Genomic DNA, 25,729 nt, shown 5'->3' on the forward strand with positions numbered 1-25,729 from the left:
ATTATTAATTAAAGCATTTAACACTTATGAAATGATTGTAATTATACTTCCGTGTACCGTAGTAACATCTGACAAAAAGGTCTTAGTTAACCTTACAAAGGCTAATACCCTTAAGGCATACCTACAGTACTCTACTAAAATTAATGCACATACTGTAGGTAGATACCTCAGATTGAAATGCCTGGGAAATCTTTGTGGTCATTTATGAAAAAAGTCTTGAAAAAGTCTTGAAAAAGTCATGCCGATCCTAATACTGTAAAATAAAAATGATGCAACCTGGCAGCCAAAAGGAGTGGACTATAATGTACAAAAGTGAGCAATGACAACTTTACTATACATTAGCAGCAAGATGCCTTTGAGTGAGTGTGTGTGTGTGGCTGTCGCACTAAGTGAGTGTGTATGGCTATGATGCACAATTCTGCATCAACTTTTGTGTTTCGCTTGAACATGGACATCTTTCGGATGTTTCAGAACACCTTCAGGGGCGATGCAATGAGTGCAGCACAAATAAAAGTGTGGTTTCAAAGATAAGGTTAAGAAAGTTTAAAGTTCTAAAACCATGGTCTTGGAGGCCTGAGCACCTGAGAATGTTGAAAGTATAAGGGATGCAATTAACAAAGATTTGTGACCCGTGTTGGACAACTTTCTCTCTCACACACACACACACACACACACACACACACACACACACACTAATGTAATCACTGCAGCCTGGCTCACAGATTACATACATTGTCTGAATAACTGAGTACTTAAATGGCGGACCTAATGTGTTAGATTACTCATTATATCAAAAAAGTAATCCAAGTACTCTAACGCGTTATTTTGGAATGGATTACACCCAACACTGTTGGCGATTGACAGTGCCGAGATCTAGAATCACAATTAGAAGTTTATTACGTGAAGCAGTCATTAGAGGGCTGCATACTTTCCGTACAGACCTGGTATGTTACAAATCACTGGGCAAAGGTGTTTGAAGAGAAAATGCATAACACAACATACATATGGACAGTGATTGATCTAAACAGTAGTTTATTTAGACCAGTCACTTAAAACTGGTCATTCTTACTTAATATGAAATATTAGACATTTGTTGAGTGTTTTTATTGGAATGGTTTACATCTTATGAAGCCAGCAACATAGCCTCATGAAATCAATCAGTCATTTCAAATACACAAATTATTACATAAATACACTAAATACATAGGTAACATCTAATTAAGCCTTTAAATATGCCGTTTAAGACATAAAGCCACTATTTTCACTTTTCTCTATTTAATCAGTGCATTTTGTCATCTGCAAAAGAAACTTTATGGCAAAGAATGTCAACAATGAAAATTCACTATTTTTCTGCATTCATGTAATAGCATAATAACCCAGTCCAACATCATAAAATACATAATCGTTAGAAAATCCCAAAGGCCAATACCAAATGCGGGAGGAAAACTATTATATTTTAGAGCTAGGAGCAAAATATGTAAAAAACATATATATTTAGTTATGACAAAAATACTAATGCCTGAATTCAGACTCACTGTATTCCAAGACCATTTATTGGTCTATAATGTAATTGTATTCATCAACATCTGTGCAGTTGTTCTTTTTATTGGGGCTGCAATTCAATTCCCAAGGTTGATATGGCACAGGTTTTACACCAGATGCCCTTCCTGATGCAACCCTCCCCATTGTATTTGGACTGAGAGTGCACTGGTTTGTGCCCCCTGGTGACTGACGGAATCGAATCCTAATTGTCCATGAGAATGTAAGATAGGGTATTTGACTTAAACACAATCAAATTCCAATTACATTTATTTAAAAGTGCTCTTCCAATACACACACAGCCTCCAGGTAGGGCTGAGACTCTCTTTTGTACTTTTGATAAAGCTCGTCATGCTTATTTCACTGGCCTGAGATGAGACCAAATATGCAGACAAATGCTTTTAAAAAGGATTTTGGTTATGGTAAGGATAAGCCAGGCACTGGAACAAAGCCATGATACAGCATAAGTGGAGGTGCATTCACAACTTCTACAGATTGTGCCCGTGGTACAGACCCTTCAAGTGACTGAACTGGCAGTTGGACGTATCTTCCTGTCTCTGGATCAAAGAAGGTTTTTGTCTTGACCTGCACTGGCATGTCCACCACAAAGTACTGTCCAGAATCAAGATCCTGCAAAAGCTTCCTTTGGGTCATTGGGAAAGAATGTGGTAAGATGTTGTTTGCTGGAGAGCCATAAGTGTTCTCAATGCTGTTTTGTCTCAAAGGTGCTGTCTGTGCTGGGCCCAGTTTCTTTATTGTCTCAGTATTAGTTTTACATGCTGGATTTTCTGAATCAAGTAACATGTGCTCATGTTTGCCACTTGCAAATCTGTCCAAACTTTGAGCCCTGCGGTACATCTTATGTGGTTGGTATTTCTCACTGGTACGTCCCAATCTCTGAGAGTCAGCATTTATATTCTGGGTATCAAACTGATCTTTCTGTTGTAAATTATTTTCGTTTTGTTTTACAGCCACACAGCCCTTGGGATCACTATCCGTATTGATGAGACTGCTATGGCGCCCTTGCTGGAGTTTCTTTCCAGTCTCTTTCTCCTTTCTACGACTACTTGATTTATTATGCTGTGTGGTATGCCTTCCACCTGTGTTAGGATTTAGAGGAAATGTCTCACTGGTGTTTTCACCAGTGCTTTGGTTACTGCTACCTCTGTCCGTACTTAGTTCTTTTTGGTATGATCTGTCACTGAGAAGTTTATCACTACTGTGGTGCCTCCTCTCACGTTTCTGACTGGAACCCTTCTCGCTGCTCCGACCACGCTCTGATTTACTTTTAGCCTCTGCTTTCTGAATCCTCATTGTGGTCAGCTTCATGGCACGACGCAGTGCTTTTTCCGATTTTGGTGGGACAGCAGGTGGTTTACCCTGGGGTTGATTTTCAGTGCCACTACAAACTGATTCAGATCTCTCACTTGGTGCTTTTGATTCCTCTGTGCTGTCTTTAGGTACAGTCTTGAATGTGATCTCCTCCACCGTGTCACCTGGACTTTGTTCATAGTTTTCGTTTTCCTCTGAAACCGAACATATAACCAATGGCCACTTCTCTTCTTCTGGCACTGTGGAACCATCCGTTAGCCCTTTTTCCTCATGTTCTGTGGTGGGTTGAAAGGATGGAGGGGGCAAAACCTGTATTGATGACTGGTTTGGCTGGGTGACTCGGACAGGTGTGGAGGGCAAAGTTGAATTATGCACATCCACAATGTCTTTGAAAAGGTCTTGATCTTCTTCACCTCTTTCTGACCCACTTAAGCTTTCTCTAGGAGACCATGGCTGTGTTACACCTGCAATAGTTTTATGGAGTGTTGGTCTTACAGTTTTGGTAACAGGGGATGCACTGAATGTGTTGTCTTTCACCTTAAATAAAGCAGGTTTTCCCAGTATGGGAGAGGAGCCATTTGACTGGCAGGTTGGTGTTAGATTGCGAGCTGATTCAATCAAACAGTGCACCCATCCTCCTTTTTCCACATCTTTGGGAAGAGGAACTGCCATGTCTAAGTTATGGGATGTACTTTTAGAGTCGCTACTGGAACAGAAATCTGTTGTGTCTAAATTCTCACATTTTCTTTCTTTACCTTCATTCAGAGATGGAGACTCTGTTTTCTGTGTAAAGGAAGAGTCCTCTGGTAGTTTGGACAACATATTGCCCTGTTCTATTTGTTTCATATCTTTCAACAATGAAGGTTCTGTTTGATAAAGAATATCATAAAGGGTTACCCTATCTACAGGAGCACTTTTAGGGGTTACCAGGTTCAAGGTTTGCTCAGGTTCAACATCAGGTTCATCAAATTTCTCAAAATACTCAGCTAAATACTCTTTGCTAGGACTTTCACTATAATTTTCGGATTTGTTCTTGTCACCTGTTGTTCTAAAACTATTAGAAATACTTTCATTCTCTGTTCCAGTCACATTATTTTTGTCCACTGCATTCCTTGTGACATCTTTATTATTGATTTGAAATCCCTCTTTCTCAGCCATTTCTTCATCTAGATTTAATTCATTTTTGATGGCTAGTTTTGAATCTTTGTCAGGCAGTTCTTTGCTGTCTGATTCTTTTTCTCTTGCATCATAATTAACTTTTGTTAAATTTCCTTCAACTTCAGGAAAATCCAGCATATCCTTTGGTGAAATTGCTTTTTGTTTTAAAGAGTTATTCCCAGGATAGACCATGAGACCCTCTTCTTGCCTCGAAACATCTTGAACATTCAGCCTTGGCCTTACTTGTTTTCTATCAATTTTTTCAATCAGTGATGACACATGGCCCTTTACTGGTCCTTCATCTCTTGGTAGATTAGATATATTAAATAAACAGTCTTCATTTTTTACTGATTTCTCAAAACTCCTTACATCTTCCTTTCTTTTACTTTCATACATGCCTATGTCTTCACTTTGGGGGGAATTTGTTCTTTCTCTTCCAGGAGGTGCCTCAGGTTTACAAGAGCCCTTCTTTGTGTGGTTAGAAGACTCAAAATCATCACCCATTCTGCTGAGGTTACTGTCGATATAGTCCTGAACTACTGAGATTCCTTGATCAAGGCTTATATTTTTAGGCATACACACTGTTTCTGTGAGTTGAGTAACATCAGCCATTGAGTTGATATCACCATATTGACCATGTTTGTCAGATCTTTCCCTGGCTGTAAATATCAGTCTACTTGGGCTGTGCTTTGCAGCACCTTCCTGCTTATAAGGTTCTTCTAATTTTAACACAGGCACATGACTTTCACCATGGAAGGTGTCTATGCCTGACATGCTACGACCATTTTGGCAAGTTGATGTAAAATCAGAAATGGCTTCCTGACCTCCCTTTTTCTGATTCGACGCTAGCATACTCTCTTGATTAATGGGTACATCAAGCTCACTTTGCCTACCACTAAGCTTTTCTCTTTGCTCTCTCTCTGCTATTCTTTTCTCTAAAGCCACTGTGGCTAGCTCATACTTATCCTTTATGATGTTCTTCTTCTTTGAGCCTGGGACCGTATTCAGTGGTTGTTCCCTTAAACTAAACAGTGCTATTTTTGCTGAAGTGTTTCCTTTCATAGAGGAAGCATCATTTTTGGCTGCTCCTTTTTCAGTGTCTATACCTGGTTCTTTCTGGGATGGTATCCATTGATAATTTTTTGTACCAGCATCATTTGTAGCACTGTCTTTGATACGAGGAGTGTCCCTATTTTCCTGTCCGTTTCCCTTGTACACATCTTCATTCAATCCTTCCTTCCGTGGCTCATCCCTTCCTGCTGCGATGACATTCTCTTGCCAGTATTCACATTCTTCATTATTACCTTCATCTACATTCACATATCTTTGATTTTTGATGTAGTTATTTTGTCTTGCAGAAAATAAATGTTTAGGCGTTGTTTCCTTCCTGTTACTTTCTTTATTTTTGATAAGCCTTTCATCTGCCGTAAATATTCCTCCTGTATCAATTTTTTCTTTGTTCCTACTACCTGAAATAGTCAAGGCATCTTTTTGTGCAGTGTGCTTCTTTAATACAGCAGGAATATATTTTTCCTTTAGATCTACAGCATTGTTTTTCTCATTTAGTGCCTTGTTTGACGTTTCATCATGGTTCTGATTAGTATATTCATGGTTAACATTGTTTATTTTTGGCTTAGTCAATTGATGTTTTCTTTGCATTTCCTTTCTTCCCTTCTCTTTGTTTAGCTTCTGTTCTGCACTTGTAGGATGAGAGCCATGGACATCCACTGGCATGGTTTTAGTATTCAAATCTATTGGACTAGATTTCCGGTACAAATTTAAAGATGGGTATGTAACTTTAGCCAAAGGATTTGTTTTTGATTTTGAATGTATAAAGTCTCTATTCAAATCTTGCAGTAGACTAAGTCCCAAAAAGTCATCTGGCAATGCACTATTTATATGACCGCTGGATTGTGCGCTTTGCATGTCTGCAGTCTCAGGGCTCTTTGGATTCAAATTAGTTTTCTGAACAGCTGATGTGGTTTTAGCATCTCTAATTTCTGGACTTTTCTGAATATTTTTGGTGACATCGTTCTCAATTAGCGGAGACAACTTATTTTGCTCAGCTGCATCTAAAACTTTAAACTGTGGTGGGTTGTAAGTTGCCTTGACTCGTTTTCTATTGTCCTTAAGATTAAATAACAAACTTGACGCCTTGGATTTGTATCCTTCTCGTTTGATATCAGGTGATTGACAAATCTCATTCTCATGGATTGCTGGGATATCGAGGGCCCCAGGTGAGTGAAGAGACTGCAGTATCTCTGAGGTTCCTGTACCCTGCCTGGAGGGTATGACTGGTGTCAACAGTTGTGAAATACTGAATGGAGTTAAATTTAAGCAGGTTGCTTCTTCCACTGTCCTGACCTGAGTTGTATTTGGTATTGCACCCTCCTCTCCAGTGTTAGACCTTTCAGAGGCAGTTAAACTGATAAGTGGCTGGGCGACACCTTTTGCCCTGCTTCGACTTTTCCTCCAAGGAGCAGGAAGGTCCCCATCAGACTGACACCTCGGAAACGATTCGGACGAGGTCAACAGCACTTGTGTCTGAACAGTCTCATTCTGAATGTTTGTTTGTTTCTGGAAATTTTGCTCAGAATTTTTGTCCGGTACCGGCGGTACCGTTGTCAACGTTTGTGTTTTACATTGTGATAAATCAGATTTAGACTTATTTTGAGGTTCCAAAGGTGAGGTGCTTTGGCTTGTCTCTCTTTGATTTGGCTCTGGTACATGTAATCTGTTTGAATTGTTTAGTTGACTGTAAACTGGGGATTTATTCAATCCAGCTGGGCTATTGCATGGAAACATCTCCATGTGCTCCAGTCCATACCTATTCAAGTCTCCCCAGGACTGGAATGGGCTGAATTCACTGTGAAGAAAAAAGTTTTTGGAATTCAGTTTTCTCAGCTTAGTGGATTTGCTATGTTGATTTTTAGCTGATTTAGCTGATGAATTGTTCGTATCCTGGATCAATTTATTAACAGTTCCTTTTTCAGAGCGCTTACGATGACTCTTGACGTGTTCAGCAGTAAGTTGGTTTTGATAATCTGAAGATAGCTCTGTTTGGATGCTAAGCAGTGCTGATTTGTCCCATGAGTCGCCGTTTGTCATTTTTGTGTCAGTGTTTTTCTTAGCTACAAACGCAGCAAAAAGTGATGACATCTTTGACGTGGTTTTATTTATCTGCCAAGCTGTGTTGTACACTCCATTTGGACGGTGAGCTCCATGCTTTTTTGTTTTCTCTTCAGCTATTGGCTTGTGACAGTCAACTGGAGAAGGTAAAAGCTCTGAGTCATTGTAGATTGCCTCATCACCGATGCACAGACTCTTAAAGGCACGGTCTGTAAGGCTCATAACCTCTCGGTCTGCCTCATCCATAAAACTGTCCAGGTTCGAAGGGTGCTTCATGTTTGATTTACGGCTCACATGTTGTTTCTCTGTGCAGCTCATGATGAATGAATAATCCACGTACTTCAGTCTGATGTCCGCAACATCCTACATGGCCACCATAATTTAACTACCTCATGACATTCCTAAAGAAAAAAACAAACAGATATTTAGATGTAAAATTAACTCTCTTTACGCAAGTCTTCCTTTCTGAAGGATTAACCTGCTTATTTGTTAAACCAAAAGGTTAAAGTGCAGAAGTACATTTTAGAGAACTACACTAAGCCACACATAAACTATTTTTAGGTGCGCCTGGATGCCTATCTGCCTTTCCCAACACATAAGCCATGTGCAGCAGCATGACTACAAGCATGAAGATAAGCAATTCCCTTCCATGGGATCCACTAAAATAGCTCAGACTTCACATGAACCACAAGACCTGCCTGTTGTCAATGTATTGTTTCAGGTTATTATCCTGGTTCACACTTTAATTTTAGACACTGAACTAAAACCACAACAACAACACACACACACACACACACACACACACACATACACGCACACAAGAAAGGTATGGAACTCTATGACTTCTATGGTTTTCTAAAACCAAATTTTCACACTTCACCTAATTTAGACTTTTTTTTTTTTCTCTTAAAGCATTATATATTGCAAACAGAATAAAGTCACACCAGTACAATTCCAGGCAAAACACAAATATATTTTCTTAGAAGAGCAGAAATCCTCAAAGCTCATAGCTACAACTATAATTTTAAATGTTAGACATTATGAAACATGACCAAAGAAAGCAGCCAAGAGAATTTGGACGCCACAACTATTTTCCAGTGCTCATAATTTCATATCAACTTGCTGTCTGGATGACTTCCCTGCATCTGTTATTTACATGTAACCAAAAACTATGCTACTGAAACAAGACCTCAGTAACCTCCAGGAAAATATTGTTTTCTTTTGAATTTAGGACCTAAAAATTATAATTCACATTTGAATTATAATCATCAGTTCATAAATGGCACGATGTATCTTTGTATATATAACATGCACTCGATGTTTTAACCCTTAAGGGACCATATTTTGGTAACTTCCAAAAACTTTGTTTTTTTCGTATTGCATTGCATTATTATTTGTATTTATAAACATTTTTATGTTCAAATAAATGTGACTTTTCATTATTTTTGTTGTCTTAATATACTTACAGTATATATACACATTTTAATGAAAGTATCATCCTAAACAGATAAAGAATAATATCCATTTATAGGGCAGATTGAAATATCTAATTTTTTTTTTTTTTTTTTTACATTTTGTAACATATACATATTTACATAGTTGCCATTTTTATGTTGCAAATCAAGGTCAGTTAAGGTAACCATATATGGTTCTGCACTTGATAGTAAAAATACATCTTAAAAATAAAGTTAAAAGTGACTATTTAAACATAAAAAATATATATATACATGTGTGTGTGTGTGTGTATTTTGGTATAGATATATATATTTCCAAACCCCAGGAAAGTTACCAAAGTCTATATATGGTAGCTTTACTGATCTTGATATGCAACATAAAAATCAGATGTAAAAAAAAAAAAAAAAGATTTTAGAATTTTTACATGTATTTCAGTGAGTGTGGTAGAAAAGATTAAACAATCTTTAACGATAAAGAATAGATTTTTAATCTGTTAGCAAGTTTTTAACTTGAAACTAGTTGGAATCATTTGTGCTTTTGTATATAATAAAGTGCTACGTATGTTTTATAGTTTAGTATTCATCAGATAATAAAAAACAAAGGACTTTTCTTACCTATTGATTGGGTTTCCATTTCTCATGTTTCAGCAAATACATGGACCAAGGTTTCTAGAATCCAGAATCATTCAGAAATCCATACAGAGTTGGGCTGTTTAACAAAGTACAGCAGTCTTTTTAAAAGGATGTATAGTGAAAAGTAAGGTAGAAATCCTTGCGACAAAAAAAAAAACAAACAAAAAAAAACTTTAAATGGAAGTGAGCATATAAAGCAGAGCCTACCAGAATAACCGTAGTAGCTGAGCAAGGCTGAGCACAGTTGGAGTATGGGAAGAACTGGTGAGCACTCATCTGCTATTTTGGTATTGGGGCATAAGCGCCATTGCTGGCTGTTCCCTTATTACCTCTCTGCCCCCTAAAGAGATGCTATTCAGGAAGATCCAGAGCTGCCTTACTCTCACATGTGCTGTTGGGGTATAGGTGGCTGCAGCGAGTCTGGTTGTGTGACTCATTTGTCTCTTGCACACAGCCGAGTCAAATATAGCCACTTGCATCAACTGAGCAAGTGTCACACAATTTAAGTGTGGAATAAGTGGCAACAGGAATCTGATGTCCTTGAGAGGCTCGGTTTGGTTATCACCTACACTGCTTTTATGTAACTCTAGTTTTAATAAGCGAAAATTATTTTTAAGTAAAACATAACTTTAAAATTTAATTTTTTTTGTATAACTATGTCCAGAATCTCACTTTTCACACGTTAGTTATGACTTGTAGCTAAGTCTTCTCATATTTCACTACTGCACCATGCCATGCTCGTTATGCTGTCATGTTATTTATGCTGTTCTATTTCAAACACCATGTATTCTGTGCACTAGTGGCCTGAACCTCCTTCCGTCATATCCTCCATTGCTCGGCCAATCAGTCAGTCAGCAAGGCGTAGACAAGCAGAAGACGGCAAGGGCAGCGACGTTGCTGATCTGGCATGTTTAAACGTGCACTTTAAATTGATTCAATTATTAATTGATTTATGATTAATATTTCCCACCAGGGAAAAATCCACTTATAATATTTTAAACTCACACTCCATCTTGGGCCGTGTCAGCAGCTGGAATATCGAATAAATCTGGTGCTGTTTTACTATCTGCTAGGGCCTGGGTCACAGGCAGATCAGATGGAGTAAGGCAGATGGCTCTTAACCCTTAGCAACCGAGTCGACCAAATGGCTCTTGTGTCAAGTCTTATTCCAAGCAGGAAGGCAGGGCTATAATAGGACAACTGGTGCACTGCTGCATTCCCTCCTAGGAACTCAGTGGCCAAGGCAAGCCCAGTGTGTTTGAAGTGACGGACATCCACACATGGGCCAAGTGCAGTGCAGCAGGGCCCAAAAGACATCCTTTGCATGGGATCTACATGGAATCAGAAAACAGCAGACAAACACTTATGGCATGTACTGTACAGTGACACTATATTAACAAAATTTCTCCATATAGGGACTTCATAAAAATACAGATTGCATACTGATTGTTTAATGAAGAGAAAACAGAAGGAAATAGTATAATAAAAACGTACTAACAAAACTGGAATATTCGAAGAATAATGAATTTCACTGTGTAGTAATGTACTGTATATGCGACGAATAAAGGCTTTTACTCGAATAGAAATGTGTTAAAATAAATGATTAGGTAAATATAACAAATATAAAAATAACTTAAATAAAGTGTTCAGTTTTACCTTTAATTGTATAATCCATTCATTCAGCTATCAATCATCATTTATCATCTACATCACTTTTACTTTGCAGGGTTGCAGGGGCCAGGAGACTCTCACATTCACACTTCATACACCATGGGTAATTTGAAAATACCTACAGCCTGTACAGCACATGACAGTCTTTGGATAGTGTGGGGAGAAACCCACAAAGCACAGGGACAACATGCAAACTCCACACATGGACAAGCGGAGAGACTCAAACCCCCAGTGTTGGAGACACGGGGCTACAGGTGTGAGATTTTCTGAAAACCAAAACCTTTCAAGAAGATTAGCTTTCCCGCTAGATCATTATACACATATAGCAGAGGATCGTGTATACTATAGAGACCTGGAGGTTAAGAAACCAGTTAAGTAATCACATATGGCTATTTCAACACAGCAAGGATGACCCATGTGTTTATTAAATTCCTAAATTGTAGTACTATGAAGCAAGTGCAATGGTTGAGCAAAGGAGATTTCCCAATGCTGAACTGGAGTAGGGGTGCTAAAATCGATCTCCTGGTGATGAGAATAGGACTGGAGAATTATTATATATAGATGAGGAATTATTATTTTTTTTTAGATCAGTTGTCTCTCAACTGGCCAATCACAAAAACCGATACTATTGCAATGATGCACAATAGAGGAGTCGAGGGGCACGTCAACACTCCGTCGCCCATCTGCGAATATTATAAAGACTCTTTGAACGATTTCAAATTTGCAATAGCAAATTCTATTTTATGTAAGTCACCTCATGAGGAATTTAATTTAATTTCTTTGGATGAGCCCAGCGTATTCTGGGGACATGATGATATAGTAGCACCAATGCCTTGTACCTGCAGGTTGTGGGGGTTTGATTCTAAGTTTCTTGGGGTACTAGAGGCTCCAGGGTTCCTGTGAGCCTGCAATGGTAAATAAATGAACAATACATTCACAATACAGTACTGCTACATTTGCATCACATCTTACAAAACCACTGCTTTTGACAAGCCAAAACACCCTGTAGTTTAATGGCTGTAATCTGTAATAATGGTCCATAAATATCTTGATTATTATGTGTTAATGCTTTTGCACTTTACTTCCTTTTATCACACCTCCCTTCATCAGCCGCTCTATTTTAGGTGCTGCACTGGTGACTAGAGCTGAGCTTTGTGTTACTTCCAAAATACTGTGTGTCCAGCAGGAAGGTTACAGGGTTTAAGCCTTGTACAAGCATTAGACTTTAAATATTAAGTGATTTGGTTATTTTTATGTGTCGACTATGTTGGGGAAAGTTTCATTTTCAATGTCAAACAATATTATGTTTTAGTCAATATGACAACAACCCTGAAGAAGAAAATCCAAAGATTTCTATGCAACATTGCAAAATAAGAGAGCGAAAGACATGTTCCAACACACAACTTATTACAATGAATGCAAATTCCGCAAGTATCATAATTATTTATTTCCATTATTACAATTTTTTTTTTTTTTTTTGCTGCAATATTTATACAGTATATATGTTGCACATTTTGGTGCTGATGTTTCTTGGGACTTCATGCACATCTCTGGAGCATCCAGGTGAGATCATTCTGTAGCAGGAAAGTCAACAGGTAAATTATAGATGAACTTGTGATTAGGCAGTGCATGGGCAATTGGCATATCACCAGTGTTATATCAGGCAGGTCTTAAGTAACATTAATGTAATGAGATCTTGACCGCTTCACTCTGGGCAGAAGAAGCACATGTGGAGCTCAACAGGTCCAAGGAACAGACTGCCGGGAGTGTATCTTATATTCAATTATATTTTATATGAAAAGCATTTTTAACCATGGACATTATTACAAAGCTTTACAAAAAATACAAATTTATAAAATAATACAGAAATGAAAAAAATTATAACTGCGTACTATACAGTTAAAAATGCAAGTGTGTTACCAGGAACTTATGAGCCTTAGAGTTATTTTTGAATTAATTATACAGCTAGTTTTAACCTGAGTGTATTGAGGAACATTGGTCTTAAATGTTTAACTATGGAAAATTTACTGTAAATAAAGCATAAGAAGCAGAAGATAGTGCAGGCTCAGGGGTATCCAAGTATAAATCTAAACTCAGGGGTTGTGTGGAACCCAAGCGGCGCAAATACAAACCGGCAACACAGCATAGCTCAATGATGATAAAAAATATTTATATGTGCCTACAGTATGGAAGCCTTGTCAGTGTGTGTTAACAGGGAGGCTTCACACCTCAACCTGTGCATTTGGGTTTTCAGGTATGTCAGGTAGAATAAAAGTTATCATTACTTTTATAACGTGTAAATATTACCACTATCGGAATATTACAAAAATGTAAAATATTACAAAAATAATATACTTAAAATGAGCATATTATTATTATTGTTGGTCACAGAAAAACATACATGTGTGTCTGTGCTCCTTCTATGCCCTTTTTATAATTTTTGGCTCAGTCATTTGTGTATAGTGGGTTATAATGAAATAAAGTTCATCACATATTTTGTGCTAAAAAAAAGGATATGTCACTCTACAGTATACTGCACATTCCTTAACCATTGTATATGTTTATTAAAAAAAACAAAAAAACAAAAACAAATATTGGCTAAAATGCTCTGAGTTTTAAGGGTAACAGCTTCATTGTAGCTTCATACAATTTTCATCAGAGTAAAAATATGGTTTAAATTAACATTCAAAATAAATAAAATCATAGGATCATAAATCATCATTTATATTTCTTCGCTATGTCTCCGCGCTGTTTAAGTGCTGTGAAACCTGATACCTTTGTAAAGCCCTGTTACCCCGCCCCCAATGGCATGATCAGCATTTTTGGTGGAAAACAGATGCTGGGATTATAAACAGTGCCGAGTGAAAGCAGAAGGTCTCCGAGTCTGCCATGTTAATGTGATTGCAGAGCAGATGGAGACGTGAACATCATTCATTTCTTTAAATTAATCATGTGATAGTTGGCGACAAGCAGTACAATATGTTATTAATCCAAGATTTTAAGTCTCATGTTATGCAAATGATACAAGTAAACAGATTTGTCATTTGTTTAAAGTGAAATAGAAGAATAGATTGCAGGACTTTAGGTTTTCTTACTGCAAAAAAAAAAAAATCTGTTCTGGATGTTTAATAATCATTGTAAAAGTGACAGGGCTGATTGTGAAAAACAAAAAGTCCAAAAACTGATGATTCCCTGGTGTTTTCATCCACGAAAAAAAAAAATGAATTACCCACTGTGTGTGTGATAACCCCATCTAGGAGACCTGCAGTTTGCCCTGTTCAAAGTCATGATGGGGCCAGGGATAGCTCAGTGGTTAAGGCATCGGACTACGGTTTGTAAGATCCCAGGTTCAAACCCCACAACCACCAAGTTGCCACTGTTGGGCCCTTGAGCAAGGCCCTTAACCCTCAACTGCTCAGATGTATAATGAGATAAAAATGTAAGTCGCTCTGGATAAGAGCGTCTGCCAAATGCCTAAATGTAAATGTAAATGTAATGATAAACTTTCTCAAAAGTTGTTTGATTTGAGCATTGTCTGAAGCGCTTGACCTGTATCTGCATGATTTCATGGATCATGTTTTTGCCATATGGTTGGATGTGACTTGTTTGGATAAATGCATGAATGTGCAGCTGTTCCTGTTCACATGGCTGGTGAGAGGAGTTACTGTAGATACAGTTAGCGAGTGTTCTGCAAGACGAGCAAAGATTTTGAAAAAATTAAAAAAAGACTTGGAAAACAAGCAAGTCTTGGTTTATGAGTATCGAGTATCATGTATCACACATGCGCTTCTTGTTTTGAAGCCGAGCAACACATGATCACAACTGAGACAATGTTTTTTCTCTCATTTGCGCTGCGGAATTGTGGGAAATCGTCTGCCCTGCTGGGTCTAAGTGTGCTCCTACTGGTATAATCAACATCCGTGCACGCGTGTACTGTTTACCATAACACTGTGACCATGTGTGTGTGTAAAACATATTTTATTTTGTCTGTATGCTTGTGTGTACAGCACGCATGTAAAGCAAAAGCAAATCTCATTAGAGAAGTTAAAGATCAATTTTCTCTCTCTGCTCAATGGTTAGCCTGTTACAGTATGTGTGTCTGTGTGCATGTGCGCCATTGGTCACCGTGCCACACACACACACACACACACGCACGCACGCACGCACACACACACACACACAAACACACACACACACACACAACACACACACTTTCTCTTTGCTCTACAAAGATTTAATTCGTTTTAGTTTTATTTTACAGCAGTGATTCTGTTAGTGTGTCGCTCAATCGAGTGTCATTAGAGATTTCTTGTAATTTTTTCCGATAAAACAGTGGGAAGGGGCTCCTTACTTTAACTTCACACACACACACACACACACACACACACTTAATATCATTATATTGTTAATTATTTTTAGGTATTTGTTTTTTGGGGGGCTGTGGAACGAATAATTTGAGTTTCCATTATTTCTTATGGGAAAAAATCGTTTTGGTTTACGAGTGTTTTGGAATACGAGCCCGCTTCCAGAACAAATTATGCACGTAATCTAAGGTTTTACTGTACATGGTTTGATGCACTTTGGAGCTGATACATTATTGATTATTGATATGATACATAGCTGATATTTTTAAAACCTGTCTAGAGAAAGCTTAAATGTTAGGATGTGAAAAAATTTAAGACACGTTTGCGGTAGGGACTGCTGTAGCCTCTCATCATCAGGATCATCATCATTATCATCATCATCATCATCATCATCATCATCATCATTATCATCAGGCAAATGTAGAAGAACGTACTGGAATCGATAATGATGGCCAGAGTGACTGGCTGAATGGAAAGGAGAGAGTAATTAAATCAGTAAGGAGCAGCTTTATCATAACAGGGACTCACAGGGAGGGAAAAGGGAGGTGGAGGTAGCCCATGCTTGTGTGTGTGTGTGTGTGTGTGTGTGTGTGTGTGTGTGTGTGTGTGTGTGTGTGCAATGCATTTCAATATATTTTTTGCAATTATTTTTTTTCTAAAATATTCTTAAATATATTTTACATAAATACTTTTTTATTTTTTTTTAGTTTTGGTGATTACTGTTCACAGCTCATGAAAATCAAGAATCCAGTTTCTCAAAATATTAGAATATTTCATAAGATCAATCACAAAAAAAAAAACTAAGTGCATTTATTAACATATTACTTTTTAAAAGTTGGACATTTTTAAATTGGAAATTCTTTCTTGATTTTTCTAAATCTTACTGTATATAGGAAATACTCTAATATTTTGAGATACTGGATTTTTCATGAGCCACAAGTCATAATCACTAAAATGACAACAAAAAAGTATTTAAATATTTAACTTTACATTTAATGTAGAATATATGTGCGTTTCGTTATTTGAAGTAAATTACAAATAAATAAAAAAATAAAAAATAAATTGAATAAACAAATAAACAAATAAATAAATAAATAAATAGATGCACTGTAAATGTCTACCTGGATGGATGCTGAATATTATTTGCTAGGACTGATTTATTTATTTTTTCGTCCCAGTACAGCTGTGCTGGTGGATATATACTGTATTTTTTTCTAATCAACGTTCCTTAAATGGGAATAGGCACCGTGACCTGACCAGGGGAAAGTGACTCCTAAAAATAAATAATTAATTATAGGTTAAAGTTGGGACACAAATATTTTGGGGGTTTTGGTGGAATATGTCTTGAAGAAAAAATACTGACATCTGTACTGAAATCACTTATGGTATCTCCTGCTTTTGATTCCATCTTGAAAAAAGCCAACAAATTTGATTATTCATGTTTATACAATTCTCCAGCCAAGCATGTTACTACAGGTCATTAACCCCGAGGCCACTTGGAAATCACCCTTGAAGTGTAGGATTGTGTAAACAGGTTAAGCAAACTTCACACATCAAGTGTCACTCTTAAACAGACTTGGGTTTCAAAACAAAGGCAACAACAGATCTCAAAAGGGTTTTATATTCTTGCCTTCCATATTAGGTCAGGCTGGGTTGTCAAAAAGGAATCTATCCACAATATAAACTAATATAAATATTACATACGTTGACTTGAAAGCACCCTAACACCCCCCCCCCCCCCGCCACACACACACACACACACACACGCGAGTATGTCAAGCTAATGAAATCTGAGTATTACAGTACATACATTAAATCACATCTGCTTCACGACCACAGAACTGAGTAATCTTCTCTAAAAACTGGTACTAGCTGGTGACGCTGAGTTGTGTGTGCTGTGCATCAAGTTGTGCACATACTGTATGCATCAAGTCTTTTATTTGCTTACTGCGCTCAGAAAACTGGGTCGAAATCTAAAGCCACAGCATCAAAGATTTTTTATCTCTTCCTTTAATCTGAAAACTACAAAAGTACATGAACAGGAAATGGCTTCATTTCTCAAGAACGCACGCTTTAGAGAGACTTTTATTAAATGTGTTTAAATATGATCAACCTTTCAAGATATTCCCATGTCGTTACATTTATTTGCATTGTTGGTAAGTAATTAACCTCTTTTCTTTTCTTTTTTTTTTTTTTACCTTATTTTGTTTCTTGCAGAGCAAACAACTAAGCAGGTGCATTGTTGATCAAATTAGTGCATCCTGCATTAGGTATTTAAGATATATAATCTGGGTCTAGTCTAGTGTAAACTATAAGACTATAAACGCTAACTTCAGGAAGTAGAATTCTGTGATTCAAGCCGAGGTTCGATAGGGTGCAAATACTGTAGCTTTGCACCCTGATTGACACAAAATGCATCAAAGTATAGTATTGATAATTTTCTGTTCCTGGTAGTTACCAGAAATCTCCTATGGATCTTATTTGAATAATCAGGATTATGGGCGCACGTATATTTTTAATCTGAGCTTGATTTTGCTCTACAGCTGCAGACACTATTCGTGCAGTTTGTGCTGGAAACAGTCATATCTGGCAGTGACCCCAATGTTTAAAAACAGCTGCATAAGATGTGTTGGGTGGATTTATTGTCTTATTATATATGAAAAGAATAAAATGACACAAAGCAAGCCATTGTTAGAAAATCACAGACAAGCATGTTGATAATAAGTGACCTAGTATACCATGTAGACCACCATCGATTCCACTTGTACCTTATCTGCTCAACATAAACCAAATGATAAGACCTACATATGACAGTGAATCAATGATTTAGAATCTTAATTCATTAAACTTTTTAAACCTCATGATAAAACCTCTTAAACTCATTAATCTTTGTTAAAGATGTGGAATAGTTAGCTATGAACTAATATGTTTTAAGGTGAGTGACTGAATAATAAGTCCTAATGTCATCTGTCAACTGTTTGGATCTTTGATCGAAGAATCAGTAGAACCAAGAATAGTATAAATCTTTATCACTTAAACAGCATTTCCCCTTAACAATCAAGTCAACACATGATCTCAAATGTCCATGTAAGTGATTATCTGAAGTCTGTGATGAACAGTGCTGTACATTAATGTCAATTCTAAATGTCAATCATGTGCACTAAAGTTATCCAAGTTGTCACTTGTAGGTTTCTGCCAGGTTCTCTGTATTTCTCCCATCTAAAAACAAGCCAGAGGAGGACTGAGTATAAGAACTTGCCACTAGGCGTGAATGAGTGTGTAAATGGTATTTATCCCTGCAATAAACTAGTGTAGTATGGATCCCTGCCACACTGTTCAGGATAAAGTGCATCCTGAAGTGCATGAATAAACCAAAGTCACCCAGATGGACATTGCTGACAGAAAGTTTTTCACATTTTGTTATGTATCAAATTAATTTTAATCATTTTAAAAATCATTTTTTGCTCCATGATGGCAAAGTAAAAACAGATGTACAGTATATATTCTACTCCGAGTACTTGACTAAATTGCCTAATTGAAATTATTAAGAAATCTGCCCAGCAATGGATTATCTCCTCGTCCAGGGTGTACCTCGCCTTGTGCCTGAACCCATCTGGAATAGGTTCTACACCCTACATACTGGAAAAGTGATCTAGAAAATGAATGAATGAATGAATAAATAAATAATTAGGAAAAGTATACACCTGTCTGTATAAGGTAACACCATAAATGGTGCATGTCAGAGTGAAAACAAAGCCATGAGATTTAAAGTATTTGTAGACCCACAAAACACATAGATCTGGGGAAGGCTATTGAACAATCAACAGTCGTCACAGATCTGGCTACCCATCCAAACTGAGCAATCATGGACGAAGAGCCTTGGTCAGAGAGGTAACCAAGAACTCAAGGGTTACTATAAAGATTTGCAGAAGGACACCCATCACTGCATCATTCCATCAGTTGGGTAGAGTGGCTATGGTAGAGCGGTCAGAGAGAAGACATTTCTCTCCAAATGGTTGCCAAAAAACCCTTAAAGGACACTTAGACCATGAGAAGTTAAATCCTCTGCTCTGAGGACACAAATATTGAAAAATTTCCATCCATCCAGAAACCACTGTAGTCCAACTAGGGACCGTGAAGGCCAATGGTGACCACTGTGTTTATTCCTATCTTTTTGGACTGTGGTAGGACCTCAGGTCAACATTTACACACTTTGAGTAATTTGCGAACACCAATTAGCCTAATATGTATTTCTTTAGACTGTGGGAGGAAATCCTTAGTTTCCAGAGGAAACCCATCATGCACAGACCCCAAGACGGGAATCGAACCCGGACCCTGGAGGTGCAAGGTGACAGTGCTAAGCACTTCGCCGCTTTGCCACCAATTAAACAAATTAGAATTAGAAAATCAGAACTGGGCATCAAGTTTTTAAAATCATCCCTACAGTTAAACATGGTGGTGGCAGCATCATGCTGTGGGGATGAGTTTATAAAGGGAAAAATGAAAGCAGAAAAATAAAGAGCTATGCTGGGAAAACCTTCTCCAGAGTGCTGAGGATCCCTAAGGGTTATCATTTCAACATAACAATGATTTCACCATGACAGATTTAAACATTTGAAACCATTTTAAGATGTAAAAAAAAAAAGAATAAAAAGTGTCAAACTTAAAAAGGTTACCTTTCTTCAGCACTAACTAAATATATTATCATTAGTACAGATTAGGAAAAGGTGATGATATTGCGTCACTAGCCTAAATAAACCAGACACGAGTCAAAAGTGTGTAGCGGCACATAACAGAGATTCTTATCTCAGTCCTTAGCTCCACTCTACATAAAACCAAACTTCCTGTTTTCACCTTAAGCATGTTAATTTCTTGTCAATGTCTGTCTTGTAGTCGTACTCTTCATACAAATAAGAGCGGATGAGCCATCTCCAGTACAAGAACCAGGTAAGTAAAAACACATCAGTTGTCTGATATTCATTTCACTGATGTACAAAAAAACATGCATTTAACCATTCTCATCTGACAGGTTACATCATGTATAATTACAGAAATCTACAACACCTTCGGTTTGGTCCATAAGTTTCCTTAAAATGATTTATGTCTCTTAATTCTCCCCTAAGCCTCAGAAATAAAATATGCAGCAATTGGAATAGGAGTCGGTATATTTCTCTCTGTCTGCTTCCTCGCAATAAAGATCTACATGATTAAAAGACACATGCTGGACAATGAGCAATCAGGCAAGTTCATTACACACCATGAAGTGCATATTTAACATGTAACATACTATTATTCTCCAGTCTTATATTGAGATTTGTTGTTTGTTTTTTTAGAAGATTCAATAAGAGTGTTTTCACGGTAAACAGATATTCACTTTTTCTATTGCTTAAATATTAATATTTTGTGAAAGTTATTTTATTTATAGTATAAACACTATGGTATGAACCCTTTTTTTCCTGTTAGGAGTATTGATGCTGAAAACCGGACCTAATCACAGAAGCAAAACGTGGTCACAAGTGGAATGGATCAGATATGGAGCTATGGATCAGCACAGAGTTTTATGTGTTGTTGTTGTTTTTTTGTATATGACATACAGTATGTAATGCGTTTAAGGCTATTTCCCTATTTCTATAAAAAAAATGATATGCTTTTAATCCTTCTTAGATAGTCACTGCAACATATGCAGTTTATTAAAGGATTAAGAATGAAACAAGCTCCTTTCGAAATTAATTTTTTAACAAATGCAAATCATTTCCATACAGTGACTTTAATTTACACACAAGACACAAAAAAGTGTTTTAACTCCAGGGACATTTAATTTCTATAAAGGACCTAAAATTATTTTAAACCCTTAACATAATGTTATGAAAGTAATAAAACACCCCAGTATACAGCGGATCATTAGCTCATGTGTTTACTATTTAAAGTTTCTACACTTTTGAAAGCTGAAGAGAAGGCCACGTACAGTACAATGACTTTAAAATGATGTTAGCATTTACTGTAATATCATACTTTAACCATAAGAGGGCAGCCTACACTCTAAAATTTAGATCTTCTGCATATCAGCTTACTGTACACATAAGGCTTCTGGTGACCTATTTATAGATTGATAAAATTTTATCTGAGAAAGCGGTAAAAAACCTACCTGGTCCTACAGTATGTGAAAACGCTATTGCCTCTTAAACCTAATAACTGGTTGTGCCACTCTGCAATTAGGGTGATGGCCGGACATTCTCCTTCATGGTTTTCTGCAGAATTCATGGGTCCATGGCAAATTGTTCTGAGGCTGCAAAGCCCCAGACTATTACACACTAGAATGTTATTTTTATGAAATGCTGTGTTAGTTTTTTAGTTTTATGCACATATTACAACAATTATACAACAAAATATATATAATGATATTATCATATTATTGTCATAATATTATCATCAAAAATATAAATATATAACTTTTTTAAATTACTTATTAAATTTTGTAATTTTTTAAATTACATTATTATTTGTATATTATTTATGCACGGTTTTCTTTTCCTGATATATATATATATATATATATATATATATATATATATATATATATATATATATATATATATTCACTCTTTGTTGTATTGCATTCATTTGCTAAAATTAATTAAGTTTTTTCCCACATTAATGTACACACAGACCTCCATATTGACAGAAAAACACAGAATTGTTGACATTTTTGCAGATTTATTTAAAAAGAAAAACTGAAATATCACATGGGCCTAAGTATTAAGACCCTTTGCTGTGACACTTATATATTTAACTCGGGTGCTTTTCATTTCTTTTGATCATCCTTGAGATGGGTCTACACCTTCATTTGAGCCCAGCTGTGTTTGATTATACTGATTAGACTTGATTAGGAAAGCCACACACCTGTCTATATAAGACCTTACAGCTCACAATGCATGTCAGAGCAAATGAGAATCATGAGGTCAATGGAACTGTCTAAAGAGCTCAGAGACAGAATTGTGGCAAGGCACAGACGTTTGGGACGACCAGACTCTTCCTAGAGCTGGCTGTTTGGCCGAACTGAGCTATTGAGGGGGGAGGAGCCTTGGTAAAAGAGGTAAAGAAGAGCCCAAAGATCACTGTGGCTGAGCTCCAGAGATGCAGTCGGGAGATGGAAGAAAGTTGTAGAAAGTCAACCATTACTGCAGCCCTCCACCTGAAGGACTTCAAGATGGTGAGAAATAAGATTCTCTGGTCTGATGAGACCAAGATAGAACTTTTTGGCCTTAATTCTAAGTGGTATATGGAGAAAACCAGGCACTGCTCATCACCTGTTCAATACAGACCCAACAGTGAAGCATGGTGGTGGCAGCATCACGCTGTGAGGGTGTTTTTCAGCTGCAGGGACAGGATGACTGGTTGCAATCGAGGGAAAGATGAATGCGGCCAAGTACAAGGATATACTGGATGAAAAACCTTCTCCAGAGTGCTCAGGACCTCAGACTGGGCCAAAGGTTTACCTGCCAACAAGACAATGACCCTAAGCACACAGCTAAACAACCAAAGGAGTGGCTTTACAACAACTCTGTGACTGTTCTTAAATGGCCCAGCCAGATCCCTGACTTAAACCCAATTGAGCATCTCTGGAGAGACCTAAAAATAACTGTCCACCAACGTTTACCATGGAGAACTGAAAGGATCTGCAAGGAAAATATATATAGGCCTATACAGTATATATACAGTGGGTATGGATGTATTAACTATATAATATATATTAACGAATATATTAGCGTGTATAAATTTTTTGGCTGATTTATAGTTAAAGTTAAAAGTGCTACACAAAGTACATTTCAAATAAAACAAAATATCCTTATTTATGTTTTCTAGGGGGAGGGGGAGGGGTCAAGGTGGCTCAGGTGATAACAATATTGCCTCGTCTCCATTCTGTGTCTCCATTCGTCTTCCATCACGTTGGTAAAGGGTAATCTTGGCTCCAAAACATTTTTTTGTATTACTTTGCAAGTTTCAATCTGTCTTTTCTTCTCAGTGCTGATGAGTGGTTGGCATCCTGCGGTGTGGGCTTCAACAGGTCTCCTCCTGCAGGCTTGTTCAAACGGTTGATTGTGATAACTTCACCTTTGCCCTGTGGAGGTTGCTGGTGACGTCACTGACTGTTGGTTTTGTTTTGTTTTTTACAGCTCTCACAATGGGTTTTTTCATTTTTTAAAGTTGAAGTTTTCATTGGCCGACCTTTTGAATGTCCGGTGGCTAGTTTCTTTCATTTTTAAAAAAAATTCCAGTTTGTTCCAGTTCCACGCCACTAGTGTTTCTCTTTTTCTCAGGTTAAAAATGGCATGTTTTTCTCCCACAGAATGCTCTCTGGTAATCTTCTTGGCATTTTAAGAGGGAAAACCAATGATATAAACTAAAGCTGCCATTTAGAGCTGTTAACTGTTACACAATCTGACTGACAGGACACACCTGGGCAACATGTCAGTCAATATTTATAATCATTTTTTAAAAATGGGTGGGTTTAAACAAATGGTGTTTTTTTTTACCACATCTGGGTGAGAATATTTAGAAATAAAAGCTGAAGCTCTGGTCCATTGTCTCGTATTTATCTTTTCCTCTCAAACCAAAATGTCTTTAGTAAAGGGAAAAACTAAATAATTGACCTTGCTGTTCCAATATTTTCTGAGGTGACAGTATTTCCACTATCTCACAGAAATCAAAAGAGTCCCAGGGGCCATAAATACACCATGTACTATGAATGAGGTCATTTTCAGGATGTATTTATGGCGTTTTCACTGACGTAAAAATCTATAGGGAGGCAGAACCATATTTCATTTTAGCAATTGAACCTTAAACATCTGGATATATTCTGAATTATTTGCAAAGGTGTAAGACATAGAGACAGGTTAGACACAGGTCTGGGATAAAATACGTAAATGAAAAGAAAATGAAATGTAAAATAAATAAAAGAAAAATAACTTCAATATAACTATTGTAGCCCTTCTAAAACAGCATTTTGCTTGTCCCTGCTTAATATTTTACATTTTAAAAACTTTATTTTTTTTCCACACATAATCTATGACAGCTTTACAATTTAAGGTTCTACAGCATTTATTGACCCCATCTTTATTTACTTTCATGCCTCATCTCCAATCTTCATTTCCTAAAGAAAGTGGTAAGTTTTTCTAATGTGGTGATATTTAAAATCAAGGTTAAAAAGTATATATTGAGTAAATCATTAGAATGTCCTCATGCCATGCTAGTCAATCATACTTTGTGTAGGATAATTTTATGCTAGCACGGTGGCTGAGTGGTTCGCACTGTGGCCTCGAACCTCCAGGATCCGGGTTCAATTTCTTCCTCCGGTCTGTGTGCATAAAGTTTGCAAGTTCTCCCTGTGCTTGGTGAGTTTTCTCCCACAGTCCAAGCACATGCAAATTAGACTTGTCAGCATTCACAAAGGGTCTGTGTGCCTGTAATGGAGTGGCACCCTGTCCAGGGTGTACCCCACCTCATGCCCTGGGATATCTCCTGAGATAGGCTCCAGGCCCACCGCAACCTTGTATACAAGATAAAGTGGTATAAATAATGAATAACTGCCTGAAAACTCTTTTGCTTAAAAAAAAACCATAAGCCTGTTACTTGTTTTTTTTTTAATACTGATTTTTAACTGAGGTTTAAAATAAAATGCAGCCACTGTCAGCAAATAACTTTTGTAAAAGGAGATTGTTGTCTGAAATGTGTTAATATTTATTTTTAGTGTGCATAAAAATTTAACAAAATGGAAATAAAACTAAGGAAACACAGACATGAGGGCTTCCTTGAGATGTAAAGCAACCAATCACCTCACCGTCAACAAACCTAAGTGATCAATGAGAGTGAGGAAGACAGCATCCAAACATACCAGTTCACCATAATACTCTACGTCCATGAGTCCCCCAGATCTGCTCCTTTACCTATGGCAAATCTATTTATAAAAATGCTTGGCTAAATAAATAGGTTTTTAGCCTGGACTTAAACACTGAGACTGTGTTTGAGTCCCGAACACTATTTGGAAGACTATTCCATAATTTTGGGGCTTTGTAAGAAAAAACTCTGCCCCCAGCTGTAGTTTTAATAATACCCGGTACTGACAAGCAGCCTGCATCCTTTGATCGAAGTAGGCGTGGCGGATCGTAAGACACTAGCAGTTCGCTCAGATACTGTGGTGCGAGACCATTTAATGCTTTATATGTCAAGAGTAGTATTTTAAAATTAATGCGAAATTTCACAGGGAGCCAATGAAGTGAAGATAAGATAGGGGTGATGTGCTCGTATCTTCTGGTTCTAGTGAGGACTCTCGCTGCTGCATTCTGGACTATCTAAAGCTTGTTTATGCACCTAGTTGAACAATCAGATAGTAAGGCATTACAATAGTCCAACCTAGAGGTAATAAAAGCATGAACTAGTTTTTCTGCATCG

At 37.2% G+C, this 25,729-nt stretch overlaps 1 protein-coding gene across 1 annotated transcript; it reads right to left on the minus strand.

The window, feature by feature from the left end:
* Positions 1–1,015: 1,015 nt before the first annotated feature.
* LOC128540976 (uncharacterized) lies at positions 1,016–9,306 on the minus strand. The gene is made up of 2 exons (XM_053511020.1): positions 9,228–9,306; positions 1,016–7,559 (listed from the first exon to the last, which is right to left on the minus strand). Exon 2 carries the CDS (start codon positions 7,474–7,476, stop codon positions 1,957–1,959), a length of 5,520 nt encoding a protein of 1,839 aa, XP_053366995.1. The 5' UTR covers positions 7,477–7,559; positions 9,228–9,306; the 3' UTR covers positions 1,016–1,956.
* Positions 9,307–25,729: the final 16,423 nt, after the last annotated feature.

This window comes from Clarias gariepinus, chromosome 14 (genome assembly GCF_024256425.1).
Source record: "Clarias gariepinus isolate MV-2021 ecotype Netherlands chromosome 14, CGAR_prim_01v2, whole genome shotgun sequence".
Classification (NCBI taxonomy): domain Eukaryota; kingdom Metazoa; phylum Chordata; class Actinopteri; order Siluriformes; family Clariidae; genus Clarias; species Clarias gariepinus.

Excerpts from the sequence above, each read along its gene's own strand:
- LOC128540976 (XM_053511020.1), bottom strand. The coding sequence starts at position 7,476 with ATGAGCTGCACAGAGAAACAACATGTGAGCCGTAAATCAAACATGAAG.